This window comes from Bubalus kerabau, chromosome 5 (genome assembly GCF_029407905.1).
Source record: "Bubalus kerabau isolate K-KA32 ecotype Philippines breed swamp buffalo chromosome 5, PCC_UOA_SB_1v2, whole genome shotgun sequence".
NCBI classification, from domain to species: domain Eukaryota; kingdom Metazoa; phylum Chordata; class Mammalia; order Artiodactyla; family Bovidae; genus Bubalus; species Bubalus kerabau.
In genome coordinates, this window is record NC_073628.1 from 50,110,329 (window position 1) to 50,138,066 (window position 27,738).

The 27,738-nt window shown below is 44.1% G+C and overlaps 1 protein-coding gene across 1 annotated transcript in view; it reads left to right on the forward strand.

Annotated features, from left to right (window-relative positions):
- FAT3 (FAT atypical cadherin 3) overlaps positions 1-27,738 on the forward strand; it is a 694,359-nt gene that overhangs the window by 505,073 nt on the left and 161,548 nt on the right. The window contains exons 6-7 of the mRNA XM_055581629.1: positions 22,229-22,543; positions 24,868-25,078. Coding sequence (XP_055437604.1) covers positions 22,229-22,543; positions 24,868-25,078 — 526 coding nt within the window. The remainder of the gene's footprint in view (positions 1-22,228; positions 22,544-24,867; positions 25,079-27,738) is intronic.

Consider the following 27,738-nt stretch of genomic DNA (forward strand, 5'->3'; position numbering starts at 1 on the left):
CTGAGTTATACATTTTTAATTGCCTCCTGGGGCAGTGTGACTTATTTATCTTCAATGATTTAACACATTTAATCTATTTTGCTTTTGACATGGACAGAAAGTTCACCAGCCACTGTTCTTCATTGCTTAGGCCTGGTGGTAAGGGCTGCCTGGGGCACTAATGATGAGAATGTTTCCACTTAGCCCTTGGCCTCCACTGTTGGAAAATGTGAAAAGTAAAGAATTAATCTTTAAATGGAATTTCAATAGGTAGTGTTGACGAGGAACAATGTGGAAGTTTTAGACATTTTTTAAAATTTATTTTAAAAAATTCACTTTCTTAAATTATTGGATTTCTCAGCCTTCTTTATGGTCCAACTCGCACATCCATACATGACTACTGAAAAAAAAAGAACATAGCTTTGACTATGTGGATAGATTTTATATTTTTTTATTTGTGATTGGCTTCATTTTCTTGATACAGTGTGGAATTATTTTTTGCTAATATTTTTCATGGCTGAATTTTCATAACTTTCAGTCAGTTTAGTTCAGTTACTCAGTTGTGTTCGACTCTTTGCAACCCCATGGACTGCAGCACACCAGGCTTCCCTGTCCGTCACCAACTCCCAGAGCTTGCTTAAACTCATGTCCATCGAGTCACTGATGCCATCCAACCATCTCATCCTCTGTCATCCCCTTCTCCTGACTTCAGTCTTTCCCAGCATCAGGGTCTTTTTCAGCAAGTCCGTTCTTTGCATCAGGTGGCCAAAGTACTGGAGTTTCAGCTTCAACATCAGTTCTTCTAATGAATATTCTGGACTGATTTCCTTTAGAATTGACTGGTTGGATAGCCTTGCTATCCAAGGGACTTTCAAGAGTCTTCTCAAACACCACAGTTCAAAAGCATCAATTCTTTGGCACTCAGCTTTCTTTATAGTCCAACTCTCACATCCATACATGACTACTGGAAAAACCATAGCTTTAACTAGACAGACCTTTGTTGGCCAAGTAATGTCTCTGCTTTTTAATATGCTGTCCAGGTTGGTCATAGCGTTTCTTCCAAGGAGCAAGCGTCTTTTAATTTCATGGCTGCAGTCACCATCTGCAGTGATTTTGGAGCCCAAAAAACTAAAGTCTCTCACTATTTCCATTGTTTCCCCAACTATTTGTCATGAAGTGAAGGGACTGGATGCCATGATCTTAGTTTTCTGAATGTTGAGTTTTAAGCCAGCTTTTCCACTCCCTTCTTTCACTTTCATCAAGAGGCTCTTTAGTTCTTCCTCCCTTTCTGCCATAAGGGTGGTGTCATCTGCATGTCTGAGGTTATTGATGTTTTTCCCGGCGATCTTGACTCCAGCTTGTGCTTCATAACTTTGGCAGTTTACTTTTCTGTGCATTGCTTTCATTCTGCTCTGAAAATGGAAAAATGAAAGTACTGAAAGACACTGAAAATGGAAAAATGAAAGACACATTTTCTGCCCTCAAGGAACTCACAGTTTTAATGCAGCCTTTTAGGTGGCTTGATAAAAATGAGCATAAACTCTGAAGGCTCCCAGAAGATAGGACATAGTTTAAACCTAGGACTGAGAACATGTGTCTTACATTCTCCCTGGAGGCTAAAGCTGGGTGAATGCAAATATATATCTAATAAATTTGCTAAATACCGATACATTATAAATACTTCCTAAATATTACATCATGTGCTTGTGTACTCAGTCCTATATGACTCTTCACAGCCCCATGGACTATAGTCCATCAGTCTCCTCTGTCCATGCATTTTTCTGGGCAAAAATACTGGAGAAGGTTGCCTGGAACCTACTCCAGGAGATCTTCCCAAGCCAGGGATCGAACCCAAGTCCGTCTCCTGCATTGACAAGTGAATTATTTACCACTAGTGCCTCCTGGGAAGCCCTAAATATTGCATATTGATCGTTATATTCACCCTTGAATTTAACTTTGTGAATCTATTTTAGTCTACTGAATTGATCTTTATTTAAAACTTGCATATACTCCCTTTTGTCTTGTGAAAGTAATTAAGATGCTTTAAGTATCTAAGATGAACCATCTTTCTCTTTTAGTAGCTATATCCTAAGACATGTTTCCCCAGGGATTTTTATTTTATCACATATAAAGAACAAACCCTACCTGTTCTGTGATGAATTTAAGAGAACACAGGGTTCTTAATAGCTGTGTTAATGGGATAATTAATAATGTTTGTTTCTAACCCACAGGATATCTACCTAATTTATTAGCAATCTAAGATATCTGTTATGATTCAAAATAAAAATAACATCCATTAGAAGCAGAAAAAAGCAGGATAATTTCTTCCCCAATGCAGGGGCTTTTTCCTGTGCCTCTTATGAAAACCAAAAGAAATTGATGTTAGTTTAACCTTTATTATGTACCAGACATCATGCAGGATGCTACCCATATAGTGATTGATTGCCTTTATCTTCAGGGAACTTGGAAAGCTAGTTTAAGGCAAGGGTATAAAAGAGGACAGACACATAATAATCAGATATGTGCTCAGTAATGTATTAGTGTACGAAATCAAGTCAAGTGAACCATGGAGGGAAGTAATCCTACCTGAACATGATCTCTTGAGAAGAAATCATAAAAGAACAGACATTGGCATGAGGCCTCAGAGGATTTTGTAAGAACTGCAAGATCAGGGAAGTAAAGGGGATTCTATACTGAGGGAACCCCAGTAAAGCTGTGAGCAAGTTGAAGTACACAGTCCACATTAGAAGAACAGGTTGACAGGGAGCCCCTGCAGGGAAGGGAGTTCATCTTGCTCATCTTGCTCATCACTGTTTACCCCATGTCTAAAACCCTGCACGTTGTAAGCACTGTATATATTTGTTGAATATGTGATCTGATTGTGTGATTAAAACTTTAGGGTTAGGGAAACCAGAAGCTGAGAAGAGCCCAGTAGATAGGCTGTATCAGTACTAAAGAATCTTATAATTTAATACTAAAGAGTATGGATTTTATCCTGTAATTCAGTACTTATCAAAGTATGTCCCTTAAAATATCAAATCTGAAGGACGGTAATAAGCATCTCTCAACAAAAGCATTCTGTTGTCAAATAAGCTTGGGAAATACTGGTTTAAATAGTAGTTTCTTTGCTTAGATTTCTTCTGAGCCATGTCTCTGCTCATGTGCATTATGAAGCTCCAAAAAAATTCTATGGAATTCAAACTTCTAGGATCCTAGACCCTCTCCACCCTGCAGGACTGGGGTTCTCCATGGCACATTTTATGGAAATCTGTCCTAACAGAAGGACTTAAAGAGCTTTCAGCAGTGGACTGATCTGAACTTCATTTTAGATTTTTGGTCTTCTAAAAACTCAAGGCTTCCCAGGTAGCCCTAGTGGTGAAGAATGTGCCTGCCAATGCAGGAGACATAAGAGCTGTGGGTTTGATCCTTGGGTCAGGAAGATCCCCTGGAGAAGAAAATGGCAATCCATTCCGGTGTTCTTGCCTGGAGAATCCCTTGGACAGAGGAGCCTGGTGGCTGCAGTCCATGAGATCGCAGAGTCAGACACGACTGAAGCAACTTAGCGTGCACTGGTCTTCTAAAGAATGGACTGAGAGGAGGCAGTTTGATGATAGGCGTGATAGTTTCAGCAGGAGATAATGAGAGTTGAACCCCAAGAAGCAAGAAGAAAGAACCAAGAGCCACCAAGGACATATCAGAGGTAGGACTTATCAGAGCTGTCTCTGGAGTCAGACACGTTATACACTGCCCAGGGCTTCCTGGCCAAGGTCCCCGGGCACTGAGTCTGGTCTGTGCCCTGTTACCGAGCTGAGCCTCCAGGAGCAGGGCTGTGCCCGTCTAGATGAAGGACAGGGTGTGTCACAACTGTGGGGTCCCTAGTTAATGACTGATGAGATGTGGGGGGAAAGCAAGAAGAGCATTCATGATGATTCATCTTTCTTGTTTAAGTGATAGCATGGCCAAAGATGTCTTCTGTAAACTTCTAATACTTCTACAACTATAATATCTGCAATCACAGTACCTGGAGAAGGAATGTGATGAAGATGCATTTCTATTTGCCCTGAACAGCCTCTCCCAGGAGTTACATTTTCCTCTCCACCACACATGAAATTCAATATCCTATCATTACGGAGAGATTTTTACCAACACCTTAAACCAAGGATTGCCAACCCAAATGTCTCCAGAGTCCACTCAGGCATGTTCAGTGAGTGAAGTATGGAGCAAGCAGAGTATTTGCATGTTAAACTTACAGAAATGTCCTTCACTTACCAAAAGACAAGCTGTCTTTCGCTTTTGCTTTTGAATATGCAGTTTCCACCATCTATATTTTATAGCCATTTTTGACAGGAATGTAGATAGTGAGAAATGTTTCTCTACTCCAAGAAAAGTGTCTGCACAGTACTGATGATGAATGACACCTGACATGGTGGCAGTTAAGAAATATAGAGAAGGGTGGGCCAGTTATTGTGATTTTTCAGGACAGACTGGGTATTTGACTTTTTGTGTGATATCTCACTAGTTTTTAATGTAGACAGAAAACTTTCAATAGTCTGTATGGGCCAAATAAAAGCATATCTCTGGGCCCCACCGTCCATGATTCCTCTCTTAGCCCATATGTGCTTTGTACACATATACATGGGCCCCGCTTTTTTTTAAGTTGATAAATTTAAAATTCATGTACTTTTAGGAGGGCTTCCCTGGTGGCTCAGAGGGTGAAGCGTCTGCCTGCAATGCAGGACACCTGGATTCGATCCCCGGGTTGGGAAGATCCCCTGGAAAAGGAAATGGCAACCCATTCCAGTGCTTTTGCCTGGAAAATGCCATGGATGGAGGAGCCTGGTAGGCTATAGTCAATGGGATCTACTTTTAGGTAGACAAGGTGTTAGATGACCTGCTAAGTTGCCCTACAAACCTAGGTTGAATTGCTGGGAGGAGAAAAGCCAAATTTCCTGTGCTGATAATTAGAACAAGGTCCTTACTTTTGCATTAAGTCTTTACCATAGAAAGAAAGTCCCAAAATCTGGTGCCTGGAGAGTGTTAGAGAGCTTTCATTCAAATCACATCACCAGTGGTGCTAAGGCATGAGAGTCTGCCAGGATAAAAGGAATATAGAGTGTGATGTCCGGTGCTGTGAAAGAGAGGGGAGGCTAATACACACTTCCCATTGTAATTCATTCCTCGTGGATTCTGTTTCACAGAATGGGGAGTGTGGAATCATGAATTGACTGACTAAGGCCTCCATGTCAGGGAGATTGTGAAGTGGTGCAGGGGGATTTAGTCCTGGGGCTAATATGATGTCACCTCTTGGTTCCTGGCAGAACTTTCTTAATGGCCCGCATATGAGCACACAGATTGGACCCATCTGTTTGAAAGGGGGAGTTAGCACATGTGTGGTAATCACCATCGCTCTAAAGAAACTTTGAGGAGGTGTTTAGTTCCTGCTGATAGGGAAGATTAGAATCAAGCAAGTTTTATGAATAGAAAATGATGAGCAGATGAGCCTGGCAGGAAATGGAAATGTGATGAGATTAGTAGCTGATGTATACCTCTCTGCAGGGAAAAAAAAAAAAAAAAAGCTCTAAGGGATGTCAGGCTGAGAAATACTTTATTTCCTGAAGTGCAAAGAAGAGATATGGACAAAGCTGTAATATTAGCAGCCACTGCCAAAGTGAATTTGGTCAAGGATCTTTCTAAAAAAAGCTGCCGTTTAGCTTTTGCTGGGTCTCAACATGGTGAGGAAAAAGTGCCTTCTTGTCCTGAGATACAAGCTTCAAAGGTGCATTCAGCCAACAAATGTTTCCTGAGCACCAGCTCTGTGTAGCATTGCACCAGCCCCAAAGCGGCTCACAGACTCATGGGAATCAACACGCCATACTCTCTGGGTGGACTGTGAGCAGACTGTCCTGGGGCTCCCTGATAATGGGCATCTTTGCGCAGAGAGAAATAGCACAAAAATAAAGAGTATGATTCAATGACCTGAAAGCCTGTGCTCTGTGGGTCACGGAGCCCCTCTGGTTTGTGCCATTTGAAAAACAACTTTTTAGAAAAAAGAAACTTTCTGAAAGAAAGTTCAGAGCAAACTCATCAGATTTTCCCCAAAGGTTGGCAGTCTCAGCATTTAGAGAATGGATTTGTTTTTTTAATTGAGGTATAGTTGATTTACAATGCTGTGTTAATTTCAGTGTACAGCAAAGTAGTGTAGCTATATGTGTGTATATATATACACACACATATATTTTCAGATTCTTTTCCACTTTAGGTTGTTACAAAGTATTAGATATAGTTCCCACACTATACAGTAAATCCTTGTTGCTTATCTACTGTATATACAGTAGCCTGTATCTGTTTACATCACACTCATAATTTATCCCTTCTGCTCCTCCTTTTCCTCGTGGTAACCATAAATTTGCTTTCTATGTCTGTAAGTTTGTTTTGTAAATAAATTAACTTGTATTCTTTTTTAAAAAATCCCACATATAATTGATGTCATGTGGTATTTGTCTTTCTCTGAGTTACTTCACTTAGTATGATAATCCCTAGGTTCATGTTGCAAATGGCAACATTTAATTTTTTTATGACTAAGTAATATTCCATCATGCATGTATAGCACATCTTTTGTATCCAAGTGATTGGACTTTATTGTTTCCATAACTTTCTCAATGGCTTTCTCTGGATGGAAGGTAAAGTGAAAGTGAAAGTCGCTCAGTGGTGTCCTACTCTTTGCAACCCCATGGACTACACTGTCCATGGGATTCTCCAGACCAGACTACTGCAGTGGGTAGCCTTTCCCTTCTCCATGGGATCTTCCCAATGCAGGGATCGAACCCAGGTCTCCTGCATTGCAGGCGGATTCTTTACCAGCTGAGCCACAAGGAAGCCCAAGAATACTGGGGAGGGTAGCCTATCCCTTCTCCAGCAAATCTTCCTGACCCAGGAATTGAACTGGGGTCTCCTGCATTTTAGGTAAATTCTTTACCAACTGAGCTATCAGGGAAGCCCATGGAAGGTAATACACCCCCATTCTCTTCAGAAAAGAATTCTGTTTATTCCTTCCAGATTCACCTCTTCTGAAAGGTTACCTACCTACTCGACCTTGTCATGTCCTTCCTGCCCCTCTTTCCTTCCCTCCCTCACACCATACTTTAATGTTTTCTTCCTCCTCTCCTTTTCCTCCATTTCATCTCCTCCTCTCTTCCTTCCTTTCTTTCCTTTCATTCCTCATTCCTTCCTTTTTAAAAATTTCAGATAGAGACTTTTCCATATAAAATAAACCACTCTGTAAATGTATGCAAACTACTGAGTATACGTCTCCTGAAATGCCCAAGAATAGGTCCTGCAACACGGGATGGGGAAGACAAGGTGGGAAGGGACCAGGACACTTTCCCATCCCCGCTTGGGTTATTAATGCCCTAATGCCAAGTTAAAGGTCAGATAAGAGAAATTGCATATAGTAAATCCAAAGGCAGATGGTTTAGGGCATTTTTATTATTATTATTATTTCTTTTCTTCCATGGAAAGTATGAGTGACTGTGGAGGTTCCAGAAAGTTTATCTTCAGGTTGCTCCTCCTCTGAGACGTACCCTTTAATTTACTATTGGCTAGTAGTTTCCTTTCTAGAAATGGTGGGAAACCCTTGTCTTCCCAGCAATGCAGTAGACTGAACACATAGGCAGACAGGTCTAAATTCCAGCCCTTGCCTTCATATCAGCCCCTGAGTATTTTTGAGAAGGTTACTCCCCTTGTGAGGAAGAGATAAATTGGTTTTCAACCTCTCTGCTGTCTTGGAAGGATTAAGGATTTAATGGTTGTGGAACATTTTGAAGATAAGTAAACATGAAAAATAAACATGACATCTACTCTACACACACTTCTATTTTTTTAAGAGTCTAGCATTTTGAAAAATACCTAAATTAAAGCCTCTGCCATACTGAAATCATGCCAATATCTGTATCTGAGAATTTGTGACTGCATGCTTCATTTGAAGCTCAAAGGGCAGTTTGGAGTCATGGAACTAATCTCGTGGAAACATTGAGGTTATTGCCAGTAACATGATGTTGGGTTAAGAAACACATCAGTCTACATCTGTTTCCTCATCTGTAAAGTGAGCAGATGGAACCAGAATGGTGCCTAAACTCCAAGGACTCGAGCTCTTAATGTCTAGTGACTATGCCTTCCTGAATATAATAGAAGTGAGGAAAGCCAGTCTCTCCCTAGCCTGAGGTTCTAAAGTCTGTAAAGCAACATGGCAGGAGTAAGAAAATACTGTGCAATGGGTCCCTTCATCCGTTTGTCTACCTGTGTGGTGACCATAAATACAGATACCCAGCACACGTAAGTGGTGAAAATTGTGCCATCCACAACGGGCCCTGGAGTGAAACAGTGAAAACAGATAGGCTTCCTCACTAGAATTTATTGTCAACAGCATCTAATATCTTACCCATGAAGCACATGTCTTTTGAATCCAGGGACCTCTAGACATACTGTGTTGGAATATAATCAAATCCAAAGAAGGGTGACATTATTAGTATTTGTAACTTACTACAAGGCTTTCTAGCCTTTTTCCCTTTATAGTGCACAAAGAAGATGATAACATGTGTACAATACCTTTGGGTAAAGGGCAAGGCTAACCCAAGGTTCGAGGTTACCAGCCCTTAGATTCAGCTAGAGGAGGTCACACGCATCTATCAAAAAGTTAGGAGGATCCATATTGCAGTACATCTGACACTGACTTGCCACATGTGGTTGGAAACTGCCTTAGTTTAAATAGCTTTGTCTTTAGATTTCTTCCTTGCATAGAATCTATTAGCCAGACCTTGAGACTTTAGATGATGAAATAAGGGGAGGGAAAAATAAATTTCTTTTAAGCTTTGTCTTCCACTTTAGAAGAGTATCAGGTGCTGAAAACAGCTCAGAGCAATCAGGAGACTCAGAAAAAGGCCATGGAGTACTTGGGAAGAAGAAAGGGTATTGCCAGACGGGCAGGAGGTGTGTGGCAGCCAAGGCAGGATGCTGAGATGTGGGGACTGGGGTGTGTTCAGTGGGATGGAGACAGCTGGGTTGATGGGATGGTGCTCCGGATAGCTGTACCCTGGCTGTGCGAGGCCCCACAGGCAGCATGAAGAGTGACATGCTGACGCCCATGGTGGCCTCAGGCTGCGGCTGTCAGGGTGGAGAAGCAGAGCCCTCATGCCATAGGCTTGCCAGCTTTGCTTGAGGCTGCACTATGGTGCCAAGGGCTGTGAGAGAGCATGTGCCAACCGCGTTCGCAGGAAGGAGTTGGAGCAAGCATTTAGGTGAGATGCAGCATAGGGTAGAGAGGTGAGGAGCACAGACCCTGGCGCAGGCTGAGTCCACTCTACTTTACCGCGCTAAGCCTTTTCCTAATCTGCAGTGTGGGGATGACTATCCCCCCTGCACCCAGGGCTTATTTAAGGGTGTGTGTGTGTGTGTGTGTGTGTGCGCGTGCATGCTCAATCGTGTCTGACTCTTTGTGACCCCATGGATGCAGCCCAAGCTTCCCACAGGTAGCTCAGTGGATAAAGAATCTGCCTTCAATGCAGGAGACATAGGTTTGATCGCTGGGTCAGGAAAATCACCTAGAGGAAGAAATGGCAGCCCACTCCTGTACTCTTGCCTGGAGAATCCAATGGACAGAGGAGCCTGAAGGATTACAGTCCATAGAAGAGCAAAGAGTCAGACACGACTGAAGCTACTGGGCATGCAAGCATGAACTATAGCCCATCAGGCTCCTCTGTCCATGGAATTCTCCAGGCAAGAATACTGGAGGATTGCCATTTCCTCCTCCAGGGGATCTTCCTGACTCAGGGATTGATTGAACCTGCATCTCTTGCATTGGCAGGCATATTCTTTACCACATGAGCCACCTGGGAAGCCAGATGTAAGGATAAATGAGTTAATATTTACTAAAGATTTAGAAGAGTGTGTGCACAGAATAAGCACTAAGTGCCTGATGAGTAGGAGAGAACAGAAACTGGGGACCACTCAGCTTCATCCTCCTTCCTCCCATCGCCTTTACCAGGGAGAAGGGCCTGGTGAATTCTGTGAGAGGGGAGCCGAAGGTGTAGACACATAGCGAAATAGGAGGAGAAGCTGGATCTCCACTAAATAAGGCTTAGAGAGCTGAAACAAGCTCCAGCCATGTCCCATGGTCTGGTGGCAGTCTTTTAGCAATTGAGGACAACAGGAAGGGTGCCACAAGGCTGGAGTTGGGGATGTCCCCAATTATTAAAGAAGGGAAAAGCTTGATTCTAGAAGCACAGCCATGAGCTTGATGCTGATCCACAGCCACGCTTGAGGAGAGAATTTTAAACAGATGGTTAACAGATGCTTCTACATGGGCTGTGCAAGGTAGCAAAAGAGCAGGAGCTGGGAAGCCAAGCTGACTGCAAATCCAAGTCCCAACACTTACTGGCTGAGTGGCCTTGCAAAACTTACATCACTTCTGAGTCTTACTGTCTCCAGCTGTAGAATAGAAATGGCAGCGTCTCCAGGGTTCCTGTGAAAGACAGTGACAGTGTAAATGCTCACGCCAAGGACTGAGCAAAACAAACACGCAGTCAGTGATTTCCATGAGCCAAAGTGGCAGCAGAACATAAGGTTGAGAACAGAGATGGGCAAAATTTTTCTGTAAAGGACGAAATAATAAATACTTTAGGCTCTGTGGCCTATATACTCTCTGCTTCAAGTACTCAACTGTACCTTTAAAGCAGGAAAACGGTTGTAGATAATATGTTCTTAGATGATGTGGATGGGCATGGCTACATTCCAATAAAACTTTATTTACAAAAACAAGTGACCAGATTTGGCCATTGTGTGCTAATCCCAGCGTGTAAAAACCAAACAGCCAGGATTAAAATAAAAACCTTTCCACTTATGAGCAGTGTGACTTTGGACAAGGTCATAAATTGAGCTCCTTTATCTATCAAATGGGTATGATAGTAGTGTGTGTGTCCTGAGATTTTGTTTCTTTTTTTCTTAATAGTGGATAGATCCTGGCTTTTAAAAATTATTTATTCATTCCTTTATTTGCCTTCTCATGCTATTCATGGGGTTCTCAAGGCAAGAATACTGAAGTAGTTTGCCATTCCCTTCTCCAGTGGAAGTGGCAAATAGATTCAAAGAATTAGATCTGATAGACAGAGTGCCTGAAGAACTATGGACCAAAGTTCATGACATTGTACAAGAGGCAGTGATCAAGACTATCCCCAAGAAAAAGAAATGCAAAAAGGCAAAATGGTTGTCCAAGGAGGCCTTACAAATAGCTGAGAAAAGAGAAGCTAAAGGCAAAGCAGAAATGGAAAGATATACCCATTTGAATGCAGAGTTCCAAAGAATAGCAAGGAGAGATAAGAAAGCCTACCTCAGTGATCAATGCAAAGAAATAGAGGAAAACAATACAATGGGAAAGACTAGAGATCGCTTCAAAAAAATTAGAAATACCAAGGGAACATTTCATGCAAAGATGGGCACAATAAAGGACAGAAATGGTATGGACCTAACAGAAGCAGAAGAGATTAAGAGGTGGCAAGAATACACAGAAGAACTATACAAAAAAGATCTTCATGACCCAGATAACCAAGATGGTGTGATCACTGATCTAGAGCCAGACATCCTGGAATGTGAAGTCAAGTGGGCCTCAGGAAGCATCACTACGAACAAAGCTAGTGGAGGTGATGCAATTCCAATTGAGCTATTTCAAATCCTAAAAGATGACGCTTTGAAAGTGCTGCACTCAATATGCCAGCAAATTTGGAAAACTCAGCAGTAGCCACAGGACTGGAAAAGGTTAGTTTTCATTCCAGTCCCAAAGAAAGGCAATGCCAAAGAATGCTCAAACTACCACACAATTGCACTCATCTCACACGCTAGCAAAGTAATGCTCAAAATTCTCCAAGCCAGGCTTCAACAGTACACGAGCCATGAAATTCCAGATGTTCAAGCTGGATTTAGAAAAGGCAGAGGAATCAGAGATTAAGCTGCCAACATCCATTGGATCATCAAAAAGGCAAGAGAGTTCCAGAAAAACATCTACTTCTGCTTTATTGACTATGCCAAAGCCTTTGTGTGGATCACAACAAACTGTGGACAATTCTTCAAGAGACGGGAATACCAGACCACCTGACCTGCCTCCTGAGAAATCTGCATGCAGGTCAAGAAGCAAAAGTTAGAACTGGACATGGAACAACAGACTGGTTTCAAACTGGAAAGTAATAAATCATGGCTGTATATTGTCACCCTGCTTATTTAACTTATATGCAAAGTACATCATGAGAAATGCTGGTCTGGATGAAGCACAAGCTGGAATCAAGATTGCCAGGAGAAATATCAATAACCTCAGATACGCAAATGATACCACCCTTATGGCAGAAAGTAAAGAGGAACTAAAGAGTCTCTTGATTAAAGTGAAAGAGGAGAGTGGAAAAGCTGGCTTAAAACTCAACATTCATAAAACTAAGATCATGGCATCCAGTCCCATCACTTTATGGCTAATGGATGGGGAAACAATGGAAACAGCGAGAGACTTTATTTTTGGGGCTGCAAAATCACTGCAGATGATGACTGCAGCCATGAAATAAAAGATGATTGCTTCTTGGAAGAAAAGCTATGACCAAACTAGACAGCATATTAAAAAACAGAGACAGTACTTTGCCAACAAAAGTCCATCTAGTCAAAGCTGTGGTTTTCCAGTAGTCATGTATGGATGTAAGAGTTGGACTATAAAGAAAGCTGAGCACTAAAGAATTGATGCTTTTGAACTGTGGTGTTGGAGAAGACTCTTGAGAGTCCCTTGGACAGCAAGGAGATCCACCAGTCCATCCTAGAGGAAATCAGTCCTGAATATTCTTGGAAGACCTGATGTTGAGGCTGAAACTCGAATACTTTGGCCACCTGATGCCAAGAACTGACTTGTTGGAAAAGACTGTGATGCTAGGAAAGACCGAAGGCAGGAGGGGAAGGGGACGACAGAGGATGAGATGGTTGGATGGCATCACCGACTTGATGGACATGAGTTTGAGTAAACTCCAGGAGTTGGTGATGGACAGGGAAGCCTGGCATGCTGCAGTCCATGGGGTCGCAAAGTGTCAGACACAACTGAGTGACTTAACCGACTAACTGACTTATTTATTTATTTTTCTTGTGCTAGGTCTTCGATGCTACAGGGCTTCTTCTAGGTATGGTGAGCGGGGGCTACTCTCCATTGCACTCATGGGCTTCTCATTGTGGTGGCTTTTCTTATTGGGAAGCACGGGCTCTAGGCACCGGGCTTCAGTACCGGCAGCAGGCTCAGTAGTTGTGTCATACAGGCTTAGTCGCTCCATGGCATGTGGAGTCTTCTAGGACCAGGGATTGAACTCATATCTCCCATATCTGCACGCCGATTCTCATCCACTGGACCACTAGGAAAGTCCTCATGAGATTATTTTAACAGCAAAAGGAACAATTAAAGGAGCATGGACTATGCCTCTCAGAGTGAGCCCTCCAAGCACAGTAACCGTTTGATACCTGCTCTTTGGCATCATTGTGACTATCCCAGCAGCCTAGAATATGGAGCTAAAACTTTCAGTAAGATGAAGTTGAATAGGAAGCACTGTAAAATCCATCACTTTGGCCTTCATAAGGAAACCACACACTTATTGCTTCTCTGAAGAAAAAGACCTAAATGGTTTAATTCAATCATGTGTCAGAGCTGTGTGACAGGACTGCCACTTAGTGTGAGTAGAATGATGAGCTGAATAAACAGACTTGCGATTATCTCTAAGACTACAGCAATTTGCTCAGATCTGAGTAAGTTTGATGTGCTTTTTTGTCCTGTTTTGTCTTGGCTATCATGTTGTAAGAATGAAGCTGATTTTTAAGAAAATATCCTGACGAAGGCAAGCACTATAATTAATAGAAACTCATTACACATAATGAATGACCTGAGAGATGATTATATGAATTTGAATTTTTTCAGTCTGGGGTGAGGATTCTCAAATATCCCTAAGAATTTTATCAGTATGGTAGTTTTTTTAATTAATTTATTTATTTTAATTGGAGGCTACTTACAATATTGTAGTGGTTTTTGCCATACATTGACATGAACCAGCCACGGGTGTACATGTGTCCCCATCCTGAACCCCCCTCCCCCATCCCTCCCCATCCCATCCCTCTGGGTCATCCCAGTGCACCAGCCGTGAGCACCGTCTCATGTGTCGGACCTGGACTGGCGATCTGTTTCACATATGATAATATACATGTTTCAGTGCTATTCTCTCAAATCATCCCACCCTTCCCTTCTCCCACAGAGTCTATAACTCTGTTCTTTACATCTGTGTCTCTTTTGCTGTCTCACATACAGGGTCATTGTTACCATCTTTCTAAATTCCATATATTTGTGTTAATACTGTATTAGTGTTTTTCTTTCTGACTTACTTCACTCTGTATAATAGCCTCCAGTTTCATCCACCTCATTAGAACTGATTCAAATGCATTCTTTTAAACATCTGAGTAATATTCCATTGTGTACATGTACCACAGCTTTCTTATCCATTCATCTGCTGATGGACATCCAGGTTGCTTCCATGTCCTGGCTATTATAAACAGTGCTGTGATGAAGATTGGGGTCCACGTGTCTCTTTCAATTCTGGTTTCCTCAGTGTGTATGCCCAGCAGTGGGATTGCTGGGTCGTATGGCAGTTCTATTTCCAGTTTTTTAAGGAATCTCCACACTGTTCTCCATAGTGGCTGTACTAGTTTGCATTCCCACCAACAGTGTAAGAGGGTTCCCTTTCTCCGCAGCCTCTGCAGCATTTATTGTTTGTAGGCTTTTTGACAGCAACCATTCTGACCAGCGTGCGATGGTACCTCATCGAGGTTTTGGTACCTCATTGTGGTTTTGCTTTGCATTTCTCTGATAATGAGAGTATGCTAGTTTTAAAAATGCCCCCTACCCTCCTCCACCACAGGACCTTCCCTGGTGGTGCAGTGGTTAAGAACCTGCCTGGCAGTGCAGGGGACATGAATTTGATCCTTGGGCTTGCCAGGTGGCTCAGTGATAATCTCCCTGCCAATGCAGGAGCCACAGGAGATGTGGGTTCAGTCCCTGGGTTGGGAAGATCCCCTGAAGGGGGAAGTGGCAACCTCCTCCAGTATTCTTTCCACAATAATCCCATGGACAGAGGAGCCTGGTAGGCTGCAGTCCATGGGGTCACAAGAGTCAGACAGGACTGAGGGACTGAGCACAGGGAATTGAGACCCTGCATGCTGTGGGCAACCCCACCTCTCTGGTGCCTCTGTCCTGAAGTGAAGATCCCATGTAAGACCTGATGCAGCCAACTAAATGAATATTTTTAAAAAATGCCCCTCCACACATTACTTAACCCTCCCTTATTTAGAGGTGGGATTTATGACCCCTCTGCTTGAATCTGGACTCTGGGACTGTTGCCCAGCAGAACATGGATCAAGTGAGCTATGCCAGGTTTTGGGTTTGGGCCTGAAGAAACTGCCACTTACTGTCCTCCAGGCCTCTTGCTTATAGAACCCAGCCACCATGCTGTGAGGAAGCGCAGGTCACACGAAGCGGCCACTGGTAGATCCTGGGCCTATTGACCTCAGCCCCAGCTGAGGTCCCAGCCAGTGACTGCCATCAACCGACAGACGTCACCAGTGCCCACAAGCCGAGTGACTGATGACTTCCGCTGCATGAGAGACTCCAAGGAAGAAGTGCTCCGTTCAAGCCCTAGCAGGAGGCGAGTTAATAAAAGAACTCTGGTTATCTTAAGCCACCTAGTTTGGGGTTACTCAGTAGTAGATAACTGGCACAGTGTGGAGGACGAACTTGAGTCTTTTTGTATAGTTACAAAGAGTGAAACAAAGGCAGTCTTTAGGAAGCTACCATCTGTCTAGGCTAAGAATAGATGGATAGATCCAGGTTCAATAAGAAGAAGAACTTTGGGAAGACTGAACCTATCAAACAGCACGTGGACTGCTTCATAAGGTACTAGTTCTTACTGAAAATATCTGAATAAGGCCAGATGACCAGAGGTCAGGAACAGCAAGAAGGATTTGGGGCATCGGGAAGGGGTGAATTTGATAGGAATCCATGCTTGTTGGTTGGTTGATTTCCCAATTTGCCTAAAAAGAAAAGAGTTTTGTACCTAGAAGACACTGGATGAGTATTTTGTTAATTAATTTAATAAGTATTTATTAATGCCTATTACATTCATCATTGTAGGTGCTCAGGATATATCTATAAACAAAAAAGATGAAAACGCATGTATTGTAGAGTTCATATTATTTTTTTTAAATATTCATTTATTATTGATTTGGCTGTGCCAGGTCTTAATTGCAGAATGTGGGACCTAGTGTTCTGACCGGGGATGGAACCCACGCCCCTTTCATTGGGAGCACGGTTAGCCACTGGACCACCAGGGAAGTTCCTGGAGCTTATATTCTTAAAGAAGCAGACCTGCAATAAAGAAGCTTACATGTGAAGTGTATATAATGTATCAGATGAAAATAAAGCTTCCAAGACAAATGTGAAGTGGAGCAGGAGAGATACGTAGTCTCTGAAGAAAGGTTTACAATTTTAAATATAGAGGAATTCCCTGGCAGTTCAGTGGTTAGTAACCTGGAAGTAGTCATTTTTTATAAATCAAGGGTTGAAGAGAATGACAGAATTAAACTCTTCATCTTAGAAATGTTGAATATATTCTCAGACACTCTTTTAATCCCTGGGACAATACTGCAGACAAGACACAACGTCTCAGCTCTCAGGCAGCTTATGTACTTAACTTATTTTCTGCCATGTGGAGAGAGAAAAGTAAATACATCATGCAATTTAAATGATTGAGAAGTATGGCCTTCTGGGACTTTCCTGTGGTCCAGTGGCTAAGATTCTGTGCTCCCAAGGCAGGGGCCTGGGTTTGACCCCTGGTGAGGGAACGGGACCCCACGTGCCGTAACTAAGAGTTCACATGCCACAGTGACCCAGATCCATGTGCCATGACTAAGGCCCAGCATTGCCAAATAAATAAATGAACTATCCTTTAGAAGGAGAGTAAGGGAAGTATGGCCTTCCCTCGGCGGTGTTCGCTCACTTTTGACCCTATGAAGCTCTTGCCTCTTCCGTGGAGAGACATAACCCAGACTCCTCTGTGTCCTGTGGCATCATCGTGCACCGGGCCATGCTGCCTGCCTTCTGGCTCTGCCGGGTCTTCACAGATCACAAGGGGAGCGCAGAAAGTTGAAACGAGCTTTGCTGTCCTTCAGTGCCACTACATTATTTGTGGTTCCTTGTTAGCTGTAAATAATGAAAGGATTGTGATTGATTGCTGAACCACTGATTACTGATCGATTGTGAGAGTAGAAAATCTGGGTTAGGGTGGCAGAGAGAGGGGACACATGGGTAGTTTCTAAACAACGGCTAATTCCTTACGCGTCATTTATGAAAAACAATGCAGAGGAGGTGATGAGGATTTATCTCAGTTGGGCTCAATCTCCAGGGTTGCTCCTTCCATGTAGGCTAATTCCACGTGATGGACTGAGGCCTAGGGCAGTGTGAAGTGTGAAGTTTGAGGATCTGATGGAATTGTCGGTGATTGCTTCCCTGGTGGCTCAGACGGTAAAAGCGTCTGCTTACAGTGCAAGAGACCCGGATTCGATCCCTGGATTGGGAAGATCCCCTGGAGAAGGAAATGGCACTCTGGTATTCTTGCCTGGAAAATTCCATGGATGGAGGAGCCTCGTAGGCTACAGTCCATGGGGTCGCAAAGAGTGGGATACGACTGACCGACTTCACTTTCACTTTCAATATTCCAGATAGCAACGTGGCTGCAGACATGAGTGGGTCTAGAGAAATGATAACAGACATTAAGACTTTGAGGTTATAGAGGATGTAGTTCGGGTCAGCAAACATTTATTAGGAGTACGCTAGGTCCCAGGAAAGAGATGAAGAAGACAAAGTTCTTGCCTTCAAGTAGCTCACACTGTCCTGAGGGAGCCAACACACAAAAAGATCTTTGGAGTAAATTGTAGACAAGTGTCCACGCTGATCAGCACAGTTTTGGAAGGAGCTAGAAATTGTTACAAGTAACCCTGGGCTCAGCAGCAATGTAAGCAGTGTAAGGAACCCCGGTATGTGGTTAAAACTGTGTCTACCTGCAACTTCCCTGCTGGTGCAGTGGTTGACTCCACACTTCCAATGCAGGGGACCGGGGTTTGCTCCCCGGTCAGGGAACTTAGATCCCACAAGCCATATTGTGCCAACCAAAACAGAACAACAACAACAACAAATCTGTTTTCCTCTACCTGACCCCATTCAGAGAATCATAGAGCACTTGGGAGATCTTATGCTACCAGTCTCTTCATTTCCTACAGATAAATAAGCAGACCCCTTCACTGTATGAATGTTTCCTCCATTCGTTATAGGGCACAGTTGGGAGTGGATCACTTCTTAGTTTCATTTAACAACATTTATTTGGCACTTAGAGCTGTACAGGGTGTCAGAACAGAACAATGAATGAGACGGTCCCTGACCTCCACTTGCTCACAATCTGGAAGGATTGAGCACAGACCAACAAGGCAACAGATGATAAAAACTGCATGATGATAATTAATGTCCTGGGACGGTACACCCAGTGGAGTGGGAACATGGTGAGGGCATGTAGAGCTGTCTGCAGGGAGCAGGAACGGCTTTGCAGAAAAAATAGTGCTTGAATCGAAGCTTCTAGAATGAGTCAAGTGTATTCTCAAGAGAAAGGCTTCCGTGGAAGCCAGCAGATATGCAGAGGAATGGAGGTGTAAGAGCACAGCGTACTCAGCACCACCCCAGGCTCGCTGTGCAGCTGAGCGTGGAGAGTGGCGACGAGCAGGCAGAGAGCGGTGATAATCACGGCAGGCCAGACCCTCAGCCTCAAGAGCCCTTGAAAAATGCTAGGCAGGCCAGTGATGTGATCAGATGGAAGGAAGAAGTTATTTCTTTTGAGGAAGAAATAATGCTTTACAACAAAGGTGAAGGCTGAAGACGGGGAGACCAGAAGGCCACTGAGGGTCTCCAAGCAAGATGCAGATGAGGCCTGTCCCAGAAGAGACAGGTGTGAATGGTGCACATGAGAAAGGCCTCCTGGCCTCCACATCTGCTTGCATGTGAATAGTTAGATAGAGCAGGAACACTGCGTGGACACCCAGGGTCCTGGTGCAGACCGGTGTGTGAGTGAGTGAGGGGTGGGGGCTGTCATTCATTGAGACAATGTAAAAGGGAGAAGGAGAACATCTGAGGATAATGATTTTTTTCAGGATGGGGCTCTGGGGATGTTGGGGTGCATGTGTGAGGTCCAAAGAGTAGATTTCTAGTAAACAGTTGAACATATTGGTTTGGAGACAGGAGACGAGGTTTGAGCACGAATGATCAGCATAGGGGTGGTGGTTAAAGCGAGGGATGAGGAAATGGAGGCGTTATGGGCAGAGAGGCTGCTTAGGGTTACTCCTTGAATGATCCACAAAGGTCTCACGAAGTGAGACTGCTTCGGCTAAAGAGATTGTCCAAATAGGACCTGAGTTAGAGTCTAATGTATTAAGTAAATACTCAAGTCACACCTGTGTGACTTGACATGCACAAGAGCAGTGAACACAACAGGCAAGATCAGTTTTTGCCCTTAACCAACTTAGCTTGGTGGAGAATCACATGCTTAATTAATTTGCATGACAGTAAGTGCTGCAAAAGAAGAGTATAAGATATTTCAAGAGTGTATAATTCAGAAGGGAGATAGAGTAGCCAGGGGAGGGGTGGGGGCGGCTGGTACTTGATTCATGTAGTCGGGGAGCATCCTTGAAGAAACAGCATTTCAGCTAGATCCAAAGGATGAGTAGGCAAGATCAGTGAAGGGAGGGGCAGAGGATGGCATAGGCAAATGCCCTGAGATGGAAGCAAGTATGCTGGAAGACCCGAAGGATGCCCGTGTGCCTGGGGGAGCATGGGGGCTGGTACCCAGGGAGAGATGGTGATGCAGGTGAGCCTGGAGGCTGTTCATGAGCCTGTGCAGTGGCCGCCCTTCCCGCCTGTAAGCAGACACCTCGAGGACTTGGGTTTGTACACCCGGGAGAACTCTAGAAGGAGGCACCTTCATAGTGGCAGGATCCTCAGGTGAATGGCCCCAGGAGGGCCTGTCTGTTCCTTGGCAGCCTTCTGGCCCTGAAGTAGCTCCAGAGCTCCACTTGGACCCCTTTGCAGGGCACGTGTTGACAAGCAATGAGGTGATTCTGGGCACAGGGAAGACAGTGGGAGTTATCTGGATTTGGAAAGGGGCCGTTCAAGCAGAAAAGAGAGGCAGAGGAGTTGAGTGCCAAGAAATCAATGTGTTTTGGTCAACATAGCTCACCTGGGAGTGTAACAGTTTAGTTCAGCAGCAGCAGCGGAACGTGCCTCTTCAGAACTCGTCATGTCCAGGAATTAACTCAAGAGTCAAAATCCAGCCTTGGCACATAGTCGCCCTAACGGTGTTTCTTTTGTGAAACGTAACAAGCCAATTGGGAAATAACCTTGGAAGGAAACTTGATTGATTTTTCAAAGAAAACAAGAACTCCTATGAAAATTTACCTGAAGTCTATTAAAGCCATCCTCTAAAGCCCCTTGTAAGAGAAACTAGACTAGACTGGGGTCCCATTTTGCAAAAAGCCATTAATTTGTTTTCTCACACTTTGGGCCTCTTTTCATTTTTCCTGTCAGGTTGCTTCATTAGGTAGAAAACTGGATGATGAGGGGCTGTAACTCACTGTTGTTTTTCTCCTGTTGATGCCAAGTGCATCTTTATGTCCCTTCCAGCCTCAACTATCTTACAGTTAGTCTTAACGTTAGTTAAATCAAGAGAATGATTGAAAGATTGAATAGAGGTTCCTCCAGGTTTTGTGATTAAACACAATACCAAGTATTGCCAGCATCAGAGTCTTTTCCAATGAGTCAACTCTTCGCATGAGGTGGCCAAAGGATTGGGGGCAGGAGGAGAAGGGGACAACAGAGGATGAGATGGCTGGATGGCATCACTGACTTGATGGACGTGAGTCTGAGTGAACTCCGGGAGTTGGTGATGGACAGGGAGGCCTGGCGTGCTGCGATTCATGGGGTCGCAAAGAGTCGGATACAACTGAGCGACTGAACTGAACTGAAGTATTGCCAAAAGTTCAGTACCTGACTTTAGACCTAGTAATGATGGGACCTCTGTTTTCTCATCTGTAAACTGGGAATAAACAAACCTGTTCCACTTACTGAAGAAAGATAGGAGAGTGCCTTATATGTCACCATCCACATGTAAGTATTAATAAGATAATAACTACCATCACTGTGACCAAGAATATTATTCATCCTAAGACTCAAAGACAGTTTACATCTGCCATGCAAATTCTTTATCTACAAGTTCCTCTTCTCTCTCCGCTCTCCATTTCCACAGACATGCATAAGAATAGCATCTCAGAGTTATGGGAAAGGGTGGCCATTCTCTTCCACTTTCTAGAGAGGAATAAAAAATATTTTATGACTGTTAAAAACATACTGTAACTGTCAAATGTACTTACGAGCAGCCATCAAAATTGTAAGTTATAATCAGAGTTTTCCTTTCATTCAGTGACAATGTAAAAAAAAAAAATCACAAATTTTCCATGCAGATGGAAAAGAAAGAAAAGAGCATGAGTACTGAAAGAATTTGGATGGTGATGGCATTGCCCAAGGATTAGACGAAACACCCGTGGCTTAACACATAATAATGGTTATTGTGTTTTTGGTGTCTGTTGAGAAGGGCATTGGAGTAGGAAATGACAAACCACTCCAATATTCTGGCCTGGAAAGTTCCACGGACAGAGGAGTCCAGAGAGCTACAGTCCATGGGGTTGCAAAAAGTCGGATGCCACTGAGCGAATTTCAGCAGGGAGGGGCACATTTTAGGTCTGCTGCGTCTCTGTAACCTGGTACATTTTGTAAAGTCAACCGTATTTCTTCTGCCTCTCCTCTTCACACCACGACAAGAGCCTCCTTCCTTCCTACGTTTTTATCAGTGATTTCCATTACCAGATTGAGGGTCTTCCCTGCTCTTATGTATGGACAATGAAGAGTTATGCATTTGACATGAACTGCAAGAAAAAGAGAAGCTGAGATGCCCTCCTGCCCAGAACGGACCTTTCATGGGGTGGCAAGGGGAGGAGTGGCGAGAAAAGTTTTTCTCTTTTCTGATTGTAAAACACTTTCTCTTTTGAAACTCAGGTGACCGTGACAGATGGTGGCTTCTCCCCTAAACAGTCAACCATCTGGGTGGTGGTTCAGGTTCTGGATGAAAATGACAACAAGCCCCAGTTCCCAGAGAAGGTCTACCAGATCAAGCTGCCTGAGCGTGACCGAAAGAAGCGGGGAGAGCCCATCTACAGGGCATTTGCATTTGACAGAGACGAGGGCCCCAACGCTGAGATCTCCTACAGTATCGTGGACGGGAATGATGATGGGAGGTTCTTCATCGACCCTAAGACCGGCATGGTCTCTTCCAGAAAGCAGTTTACAGCAGGGAGTTACGACATTCTCACGGTAAGATTTTCCTGAACCTCGGTAACATTAATGAGGGGGAGGAAGTTATTTTCTTATTCATATATTCGTTTCAAGCAAAAACAAAAAAAATCTATGGATTAAAATGTGCAGCCAGATAACAATGGAAGGCTACTTTCTGTTGCAGTGACATTCCTAAATAACAAGGCCATTTTCTTTGGTTGTGTCCTAACACCTAACCTCCCCATTTCCAGTACACAGCCTGCTCCATCATTTACTCACTCACACTTCCTGTAGCCCCAGATCGTTTCAAGGTACTGAGCATAGACGTAAACTGAGGCGAGGGGAGCAGCAGAATAACATAACCTGCCTGCCACTCAACATAGACATCCCAATGAAAACAACTCTTGTAATTGTTGGCAGTGTGATAGAACATGAATTTAACTGTATAAATTGAGGGACACAAATCATAGCTAGGCTTATTCTGCAAAAAGTGAAAAATCTTAAGTAAAACATAACATTTTTCATTGTTAAAAAATAAAAAAATAAAAAAAAGTCTGAGCACCATCTCAAATGAAGACTTAAACTATTAATACCATGCCTAAGGCACCGTCCTGCTCCCCCAACCCCAACCACTTTAGACATGCAGCAGCTGTGCCTAAAAGGACACTGGTCAGCCTCACCGGTGATGGGCACTTTCCAGGGTCCCAACCACTGTCAAAGAGTTATCGCCATCTGCCGTCTTTTTCTCAGTTTTCAGTCTTCTCCACTGTGTATGGTCAGTCCTTTGTTATTTTAAAGGATGGTCTGAGTCCATTTATTTTTTATGCCTATGGACTGGACTTGGGCTCCATTCCCTGCTCAGTAGTGTATTCAGAAGAGTGAATAAAGAAAAGAAAAGAACTTAAAAACCAGTCCTGTTTCTACCATCAGCAGCTGTGATGTAACAGGTGCTGCTGCAGTTGTCTGAGACTTGCCAGTGGAAATCTTTGAGGACCAGGTGGATTGCAGTGGATACTGTTGGTACCCTGCCCAGATCCCCTTTATCAGGCTGGTCCAGCCATCCCCCAACTGCTGTGAGTGTTGACTGCTAAGGGCTCAAAGCTGATTCCTTCTTCAGAGAGTCATCCTTGGCTATACTTCTCAGCCAAGATGATCTATACGCCTACACTAGCCCAGCAGCCCACAGCCAATTCCTAATGGACACCAGATATAAAAGCCCAACCTCCTTGCCTCCAGGTGGATCCAACTCAGTAGTGCAGTGAATGATTCAGAGCTCCCTTTGGGATCAGGCTGAGGTTAGACTTCAACTGAGACCACATCCTTGCTTAGCATCCTCCTCTGTCTATCTTGTTTTCTTCACTCCCTTTCTCATGGGAACACTTCCTCTTGAAATCATTTGTACTCACATCCCTGTCTCAGACTCTGCTTCTGGGAAACCCGACCTAAGACGTCTATCTTCAAGGGCCCTTCCTGTCACAGAAACTGGGGCAAAGTGATCACGCATGAACACAGCACTAGGGAGCTATGAGTTGTCACTGTTTTTAAAGACTACAACTATTAGCAATGCATCTGGAAATGGTATTATTAATGTAATAGTTTACAATCCTTTTTTATTTTGGTTTTTAAATTTTCTGTCACTGATGGTTTGCTTGTTAGACTTAACTACAACTGCCCCCACCGCTCCAACACACACACACACACATTTACGTCCAGGACAGCATAGCAGTTAACCCTACATATCTGGGCAAGGAAACATGCTTTTCTCAGCCCTTATATCAGACCATAGAGAAAAGCTATTAACACCCCCTTCCTTACTCCACTGCCTCGAGGGACCCACGTTTCCACCGAGAGAAATCTCCTTCACTCCTTCAGGGTTGGCTTAACCAGAGGGCCTCTGAGATGAGTTTTGCAAGGTTGATGCCTTTCCCCTGCCTCCTCCCATCTCCCTCTTGGAATCCCAGGTGACAATTCTACGTGACAATAACCATGCATTTGTTCCCTTTTCAACACTACCTCCACAGCTGTAAGAAATCAAATTAGCTCTTCTTACTTTTGTAGCTGTCATTCGTGTCCATACAACACTAAAATTTGCAAGTGCACCATTTGCTTTTCAAGTTTCCCACATCTGCAAGGCTGGCAGTGATTCAAAACAGCTTCTGGCAAATGTGCTCGGGGCCCCATGTGCCCGAGTTGGTTCCTGCAGTCCCTGAGCCCATTGTCCTCAGATCGCTCCTCGCGTCTTCCCCTTGCCAACCCCGTCGTGAGGATGGACTCTGAGCCCCACAATATACGAGTGACAGATGCAGGCTTCCACCAGGACCCAGGCTCTGAAACAGCTCTCTGTCCTCTCCGCGTGTGAGTAGATCAAGGCCGTGGACAACGGGCGCCCTCAGAAGTCCTCCACGGCCCGCCTCCACATCGAATGGATTAAGAAGCCGCCTCCTTCGCCTGTGCCGCTGACCTTCGATGAGCCATTTTACAACTTCACAGTCATGGAGAATGACAGAGTCACCGAGATTGTCGGGGTGGTGTCTGTGCAGCCAGCTAACACCCTTCTGTGGTTTGACATCGTCGGTAAGTTTGAGTCCCCCAGGGCAGTATTGGGCAGCGTAATCACTGACTGTTTAGAGCAACTAGCAAAAAAGAAAAGACAATAACAACAACAGCAGCAACAAAAACGCTTAAAAACTATGCTAAGATTAAAAGATGTATAGTGCTGGAATGCAGAAGAGCCAGTAAAATGAATAGTCGACCTGTGCTTTCGTTCTGAGTTCTGTAGCTATGCTGAACCGAAAGTGCTCTCTGGCTGGAGTTTCCATAGTATGTTATTTACTGCAATCTTAATGTCTTTCTGTGTGTCATTTAAATTCTATTGTCACACTTGGCTAATCTCATTTCTAAATGTATTGATGGTACTAGACTTGCTGTCCTTCATTTCTCTCTTTTTCTTCACCTTTTTTCTGCATTCTGTTCTTTTTTTTTTTTTTTTTTTCTGCTCCCGACTGCCCTGCTTCAAGGTGGCAAGCATGCTCGAGAGATGTTCTATATTCTACAGACAGCTTGTGGGCAGAACTGTTCAACAGAAGGTACCCTTAGTGCAAACACATTTGCTAAAATACAGCTATCCAATCTGCCTTTTACGGGTTCTTTTTTTTTTTTTTTTTAAGCAAATTAAATTACATCTTTCATAACTGCCTGTGACAGGCTGAAACGCAGCCCACAGATTTCGTACATGCCTCTAACGGCGATTGCGTTACTCATATCCAGTGACTCCTTTGTTAGAGGTTCGATGGGATTTGGATTTGGGGTGGAGGGGGGGTTGTTCTGATTTCTTTAGAGAAACTTTTTTCTCTGCTTTTGAGGTATGTGGGCTTTTTGTTGTTTTGATCTTTTCATAGGTTAGTTTACCTGGGCCTTTTCCAATTGGAAAGTAAATTCAAATAGATCCCAGCCCCTCAGTTTTGTAGGAATGCCATTCATAGACCCAAACCCCCACCCCCAGGAGAGGCCCGGGCTGTTGTCCACAATAGGAAGGACAGGAAACAGAGCCTAGATATATAGCCAGCAAGAGTTTCCTGTGAGAGCCAAATACAAAAAGCAGATGGACGCAGGCAGGATAGACCTTAAAAGCCAACCTTTAAATTCCTTGAAAGAAAGCAAGAAAGCACACCAGGCTGCAAAAAGAGAGGGCAAAACTGCCCCTTCACCACCCGGCAGGGAGAGGCGGCGGAGAGGAAATAAGTGCTGAGGACCAGGAATCCAAGCAAAGGGATGAGCGCGCGCCAGCCCTGGGTCTGACGCTGGGTCCAGCTGAAGCTGACTTCCCACGGTCGTCTGTGGGAGGCAGTGACTCTGGAGAGCTGGTCTGGGGGAATCATTTCCTTCACGTGTCACTGCTTGGATAGGATGGGCAGGAACCTGCCTCTCTTCCCAGGAATGACTGGGTCTGGGGAAAGCATTTAGAATGTTCCACATCTGTTTTAATGAAGCATAGAAAAGAATGAATGCCCCATGGCCCCCAAATGGAACATCAGTAGAGTATCCCCTGAACTTCCCCCAAAGAAAAGGCTTGTTTTCTACCTATTTCATTTTCTAGAATGCTGGTAGAACGGCTTTCTTTCACTTAATGGGCATCTATCACACCATCCCTGTGCATGACCATCGTCATTCCCAGCTTTCCACTCCATCTTCATTTCCACTTAACACCTTTGAAATGGCACCTCTTCTGATCCATGGAAGATCTCTCTGCTCCTCCATCTTCTGAGTCGTGTTCTCACACTGCAGGCATCATCTGGCTGTTGGTACCGCATCACCTTTGTTAATTCCTTCACCACCGCCTCCTGTCAGGGTCACAGAAGATGCATCTCAGTTTCAGCATGTCTCCCATGCAATCTGACTTCTTTTCGGTAATTTGAGGAAGAGTGCAGTGGAAAGCCAAAGGCCGAGGCTCCTGCTGCGCTGTCCTGAGCCGTGGGAGGACTTGCCTTATGCCATCAATGATCACTTCGTCTCCATCCTTTTCCGACACTCCAGTTTGCAAGCGCCTCTATGGCCTGAAAGCACTGTTTCTCTCCCTTGCATGATGCGTTCATACAACCTCTTGACATGCGGCACATCCCACCCACCCCAGGATGCCTTCAGAAATCTTACAAGCACACCTTCCTCTGATGCTCAGTCTGACCGGCCACCTGACCCCAGTTATCCAAGTCATTTGTGCAAATCCTTAGCATGCCTGCGTGTGTGTATGACTGTGTATAGGAAAGCATGCCTAATGATGCTGCGTGTGACCTGACTTGCATGCATTCCATTCAGCAGTGTTAGTGCTGGCGTACATGTTCATGGTGTTTATCCTGGCTTCAATCTTAACCCTTAAGGTCAAGGTCTTTGTGTCCTCCCCCTTCCTCCTGCCATTGCTTTGGTTGATCTCCACCCAGGGTGAGTGGGGTAATGAAGCCAGCCAATGGAGAGGCCCCAGGCAGCCCATGTGTTAAGCCCACTGATCCCTCCTGAGACCCGTCCAGAGTCAGGTGTTCTGAGCCTCAGCCACCACAGTGCCTTTGGCTAAATGAGAACTGGTCCAAGAAGAGACAGGCAGTTGACAGACCAGAGTCCTCCTAGGAAGGGGTCCCTTTAGGCTGCTCCAAATCATATCTAGGAATCATGATCAGAAATTTTCATCCATTTTCATGTTTCTCCATCTTTATTCCTAAATCTGTGCTCCTTTTATATAATCT